At 32.1% G+C, this 6,519-nt stretch overlaps 1 protein-coding gene across 1 annotated transcript; it reads left to right on the top strand.

The window, feature by feature from the left end:
• Positions 1-2,651: 2,651 nt before the first annotated feature.
• On the top strand, positions 2,652-3,932 carry LOC123661268. Its single transcript, XM_045596255.1, has 3 exons — positions 2,652-2,903; positions 3,349-3,541; positions 3,628-3,932. Exons 1-3 carry the CDS (start codon positions 2,652-2,654, stop codon positions 3,930-3,932), a joined length of 750 nt encoding a protein of 249 aa, XP_045452211.1.
• The last annotated feature ends 2,587 nt before the right edge of the window (positions 3,933-6,519 follow it).

The following is a 6,519-nucleotide window of genomic DNA, read 5'->3' as shown; positions in this document are numbered from 1 at the left end:
ACTATAAGTCGTACATCATTGATGTCTAACGAGATGGCTTAGAAAACGACCCCTAAGGTGGTGTCAGGTGGTGTTGCAAGTGTCTATAGGCTATGGTGACCGCTTACCCTTAAGTAGGCTATATAAGCTTGTTTGCCGTCCTAGTTGAACAAAAGATATTTTATAATAAACAAACTAAAAACAAGGAAAACATAATTATATATTGTTCTCAGATATCGAATGCCAAAAAAAATTTCAATGTTTATAAAAAATTTCAATGTTACTCCGTTATCTACTAAATCTGGACGATGTAATACTAAAGAACCCTAAAACTAACAATTAATGTTTTACTGTTATGTATACATCTATACAATTAAATAAAATTGGAGTGTCTGTTTGTTATATTAAAATAACCGCTTTTTACTAAATTCGTATGGAAATAGACACGGTACATATAACCAAAATTAGATTATTTACAATTTTTTTCTGCCTGTATGTCTGTATGTTTGTTCCGGCTAATATCTGAAACGACTGCACCATTTTTGACAGGACTTTCACTGGCAAATAGCTGATGTAATAAGAAATAACTTAAACCACTTTTATTTTAGACATTTATTTATTTATCGTGGAATTATAGTACATTCGGTATTATAATTTTTAAAGATTTAAAATTGATTGTTTTATGTTTTTTACGAGTTAAGTACGACTAAGTTTTGGAATTAACTTTATGCTATGTGTAAAGTGTGATTAACAAAATGAAAAAAATATATTTTTTATTTTAACTAATTAACTTTTTAACTTAAAGAATTTTAAAGAAGAATTATTTATGTACAACACCAACAACAACAACGAAAACTATGCGATATCTCTACTATCTACTAGCTGAACCGACGAACTTCGTGCCGTATTTTTTCGTAATATTTTTTATTTTCTTTTATATAAATCTTTTCTTTTATAATTACAAAGATGGCAAACAAGCGTATTATCCACTTGATGTTATAAGCGCAGATAGAATACCATAGCTTATGGACGCCAGCTACACCAGGAACATTGCCAGCTTGTTGCCGACCCCGAGCGAGAAAAATATACAATTTGATTTAGTCGTTTAAGAGTTATATGCGTCCTTATATATGTATATGCATACTACTATATAAAATATAAATTTTGGTGATTCATTTTTATTTATATAGAAGATTACGATACGAGCATATGTGCATGTAGGATAGGTGATGATATATTCAACAAAACGATACCAATCCGACTTGATACGTATCATCATGTAACATAGGAGTTAAAGCAAAATTATATCACTTATCGCATAAATATGAATCATGTTAATAAAATACTTCAAGTAATAATTGTGTTTGCTTGCTAACGAAAAAAAAAAACGACATCAATTACATCGACCAAAAATACTATGTGGGTACACGAAAAAATAGTCAAGTAAGCACGCATTATTCATTAGCGATAAGTCAAGCCATAAGTCAGTACTCGGCAGATATCAATCAAATTCAAAAGGTACTTTTAATGGGACTGTGACAAGCACTATCACTTCAGCCTTTAATATCCCACTGCTGGGCATAGGCCTCTTTCCTAATGTAGGAGAAGGATCAGAGCTTAATCCACCACGCTGCACCAATAAGGGTTGGCGGAAACTACGGTACTATGAGTAACGATCGCTATCAGGTGTATCACAAATAGGGCCGACGGCTTAACGTGCTCTGGAGGCACGGTGGCGATATCCACAAGGACTGCACAAACATTCTTGATAAGGCTAAAAAAAAATTTTTTCACTTTCAAAATTTTGCCGCTCTAAATAATTTGCCGCCCTGGGCACTTGCCCCGCCTGCCCCTAGTGTAAACCCACCGCTGATTATACATTAACTTCAAAATATTTCGACAATTAACCAGTAATTTATAAATAAATTAATAAATACACTTTTGTCGTTGTTTTTTTTCTGAAACAATTAAAAATATTGCTATCACTAGCTAGCTCTTTACTTAATCATACCTAAAACGAACGTAAACTGTATGTCATCGCGATAAGTCGATAAGTAAAAAAAAATATAGGTCTTGTGAATTGAAGCATTTACTGTATGTACTACAATAACTGTAATCAGTTTGTTTCTAATTTTTTTATTGTTGTATTACGTAAAAACGTTTAACGAGAAAACAGGATTTTCATAATATTCTATTACATTTTTGACATAGAGTACAGCAGGAAATATATAATGCTTAAAATCTTGAGCAGCCTGACTGGGAGGGGGGGATCAATTCTTCAACATCAAAAAGGCCTTCCAAGGAGCCTTGTAAAATTTAAATTCCAAGTAGATAAATAGCAAGCAGTCAGGTTTTTTGTTTTCTTTTTTTATATAATTAATTTTCAACAATCTTACTGTAAATAAAAGTCATACCCAGAATTCTGTCAATAAACTTTGTTCGTTTTGCGTACACGTAATCAATTAATTTGAAAACTGTAAAATGTATAAGTTTTTTATTTACGTACCGATTCATTTTTAAGAACCCTTGATTATATATAACGTCTGCAATCTTTCGTAGATTAAGATAAGCTATCCAGTGATTGACTTCTCTTCTGTAATATAAATGAACTAAATTAATATCACAAACACAATTGTTTCTACGAAGTTGAGACGGACACACGAATTTCGAAAATGCCTCCGAACGCAACGGATACCGATTTCAACGCTGATCCTGAGATTAATATCAATAATTCAAAGCATATTAATCATGGACAGCAAATTACTAAAGAAAATACTAACAATTATGCTTTGAATATATTCCAATCTTCAATGAATCTGCTTGCTCATATATTAATTGGAGCTGTAGTAGGAGTTTCAATTATTTATTCGTTTCGAGGCGAACTCAGTGCGTTTTATCTACATATTGTTTTGTGTGTGATCGGCGTGAGTATTACATTTATTTTTCACTTTTTTTATGCAATTTTATGATCAATTTTATTAAATAGTTTATTATTGTTTTCTTAATTTATAATTATCTTAATTAATATATAAAATTCTCGTGTCGCGGTGTTTGTAGTTAAACTCCTCCGAAACGGCTTGATCGATTCTCATGAAATTTTGTGTGCATGTTGGGTAGGTCTGAGAATCGAACAACATCTATTTTTCATCCCCCTAAATGTTAAGGGTAGTCCAGACCCTAAATTGTCTTTTTTAAATTTTTAGATAAATTGTTTATTTTTTATTTTATTATGATTTGGCGTTGAAAAATACATACAACCCTAAATTTTCACCCTTCTACCACCAACCCCTATTTTTAAATAGCGTTTAGCAGCAAGACAACGTTTGCCGAGTCAGCTAGTTATGATTATAATTATTACACTCATTTCAGTATCAACTACTAATGGCCGAAGCAATCATCGGTTTATGTCCTAACAGCGGATGGGCCGATAGTCTTACATTCGTAGACAAACGCAGAGCACACACAGTAATGCAAGTTGTAGGTTCTGCTCTTGCTATTGCTGGTAGTATAATAATGGCATTAACTAAATCTGTGAACTGGGACACTTTACATGGCCAATTTGGTAAGTTCCATCGATTATTCTATTTAATTTGTATTAAAAAAGTATATACTTTTGAAATATAGTAACATAAGAATATATTTTTACAGGTCTGGTAGCTATGGTGTTTACTGCTGTGAGTCTCGTGAACGGATTAACATCGCTCTATGCCTATGAGTTTCGCAAATGTCTCTCCGGAAACCTTTCTAAGATCACACATATCTGCTTCGGTATTGTAGCGTTCGTTACATCCGGTATCTCCCTCTGCTACGGTTTTGACAAGGGTGGTTTTAGAAACTGGGCAACACCTCCCCTAGCATACACCATGATGGGTTTCACAGCCTGTTTCACATTTATAATCATTATTAATCCTACAATCACATTCTTCAACAAATCTATACGCGTATTTAAATGAAAAGCATTATTATTTTATGTCAAAGATTTCTTAATTCAAATTCGAATCTCGTAGCTCTCCAGTAGTATGAACATTCTTCTACTGGTTATATCTAACAGTTAAATAAAGTGCAAACAATGACGTGTCAAATTGTGTCTTTCGTCTTTATTGCAGTGTTATATACATTTATCTATGAATTATTTTAATAAAGAGTTTATATGTATCGAAAACTTTAAATAGGTTCAAGTAAAAATATAATATTCTTCAACCTCCTCAATTCATATGAAAATATTTACACCTAAAAAATATATACATACTGCAGACCTGTTTTATTTTCGTATTGATAACTTATTCGTATTCCATTATTTTTTTTTTTTAATTTTTAGCTCTTATTTACTAAAACAATGTATATGTATCCTATAAGATAGCCTAATGATCCGTTATGACAGTGATTGATGCCTAATTAGTGTCAAATTATAAGACTATTTTTTTTAAAACTAATACTACGATTTATCTAAATTATTACATTTGAATAAACTTGTGTCTTTAAAAATTAGCCAGCTATTTCTGGATGTCTTTGTGATGAAAAATAAAACTTAAAAATCTACATTTGTAAAACATATCAAGAGAGCTCGTTCGAAAACGGGCAAGCGATCACAATAGATAACTGCTTCGTGTAGGAGCAGCTTATCTTTATGGCATCTGAAGCTAAAGGAAACTGCTGAGAAGAGTAATAGCCCTCGATACGCACATTCTGAAATAGAGTATTGTTGCCTTTGCTAATGTACTTTTTGATAAATGCGACACTACAGAAGCTTGTCAACCTTTGGCTGCGATTTAGATATTTATAACGAAGTTATTTTGTTTAAAGATTACCCATAAACTTTTTCCTGATCCAAATTACTGCAACATTAATATGCATTTCAATTAACTAAATGACATAGTTATAAAATTTAATTTTTTACAATTAAGTGCGTACAAGATACCATTTTTTTTATTTATATCACGTTTAAAATATTTAACCGAAAAACAGTATTTCTGTCGTTTATTTCGACAAATGAAAAGTCAAGTTTTGTGGTGTCAGTCAGTCCAGCCTATTGCAGTCCACTGCTGGGCATAGGCCTCCCCAAGTTTGTGGTGTACTTTTTTAATATTCTAACTGAGGTTGATAACAAAAGAAATAGACAGGTATGCACATTTAGACAAAATATTATACATTTGTGTATTTTTCAACCTCATTTTTATGGTATTAGAGATGTTGCAATGTCTTAATTTTAGTTTTGCCATAACTGGTAAAGTAATATGTATTTTACCACTAAATAGTCGATTGAAATAGCACTTAACTAAGATTTGAGTACATTTTATTCCTAATCCGACTTTGATGTTTGATTTGAAGCTTATTCTGGTTTGGTTATGTTTTCTACTTACGCTGGCTGATGTAAAGGCATTAACGCAATTGCATGTTAAGCAAATAAAGTAAGTACCTGATAAGTCTTTTGAGCTCGTTTAAGCTGGTCCACTTCGCCTCGCATCTCTGCTCGCCTTGTAACTGCGAAAACAATATATGCTCAGACATTGTCTATACTCTTATATGACTATTATATGAAAATGCTCGTCGAAATATTTTTATTCATCACTTTTTTTTCGGAATAAAAAATAAACTAACTTCAAAATAAAACATAGAGTTCACAACGTTTGGCTGAAAGTATATAAAATGAGGCAAGATAACTTAATGTCACAAACTAAAAAAACCGACTTCAATTACACCAACATGTAATACGACGTAAGTAGACGAAAAAAATTAACAAACGCACTAATCGCCAATACTATTTTCGAAGATTTCCCGCGATTTCTCTGGAATGCCATCATTACATCCTGGTTTCCATATCATGGTACTACCCTTGGGACATCCCCTTTTTAACAAAAAAAGAATCAGCAAAATCGGTTCATAATGAACAAAACTATCCGCGAACACACATAATAATATATATTACACGGTCGAATTGAGAAACCTCCTTCTAGGAGGTACATTTTGTTTTCTAGAATCTTTGTGAAGGCCATTATTTAAATGAACCTCATAATCTCTCAAAACAGATCGCCATTTTTTTTTCGGTTTTATTAGATAAATATTCATCATTGTAAAGAGTTCATAAAATATTCCTTCTGTTGGCAAGTCAGGCTTTAGTATCCCTATTGGTTAAATGATTTCACACTTTTTATACAAGAAGCATTACATATCAACATGCGTGGAAAAAAATAAATGGATCGTGACAGTGTAATTTTTTATCATACTAGCTGTATCCGCGACTTCGTCCGCGTGGAATAGTGACCTTAGACAGCATTTTTAGACATAACTTTTGCTTTATTTTGGATTATAAACACCGTCGCTGGGGTATTTACATGTTCCATGTAATTTTTTAATTGGCATAACTTTTTAATTTATGAAACGATTGACATGAAACAAACACTTAATGTTAAGTAAAGCTTATCGCAATATATTAGTTACACCACATCGAAATCGGATAAGCCATTTCTGAGATTAGCGTACACAAGCACACAGACAAACAGATAAAAATTTTAGCAATCATTGTTTTAAGTGCTATTTGCG

Source organism: Melitaea cinxia, chromosome 16 (genome assembly GCF_905220565.1).
Source record: "Melitaea cinxia chromosome 16, ilMelCinx1.1, whole genome shotgun sequence".
NCBI lineage: Eukaryota > Metazoa > Arthropoda > Insecta > Lepidoptera > Nymphalidae > Melitaea > Melitaea cinxia.
This window is presented reverse-complemented; position numbering and strand designations above follow the sequence as displayed.

Excerpts from the sequence above, each read along its gene's own strand:
- LOC123661268 (XM_045596255.1), top strand. The coding sequence starts at position 2,652 with ATGCCTCCGAACGCAACGGATACCGATTTCAACGCTGATCCTGAGATT. Across the intron at positions 2,904-3,348 it reads TTGTTTTGTGTGTGATCGGC|TATCAACTACTAATGGCCGA; the intron begins GTGAGTATTACA and ends CACTCATTTCAG. Across the intron at positions 3,542-3,627 it reads CACTTTACATGGCCAATTTG|GTCTGGTAGCTATGGTGTTT; the intron begins GTAAGTTCCATC and ends ATATTTTTACAG.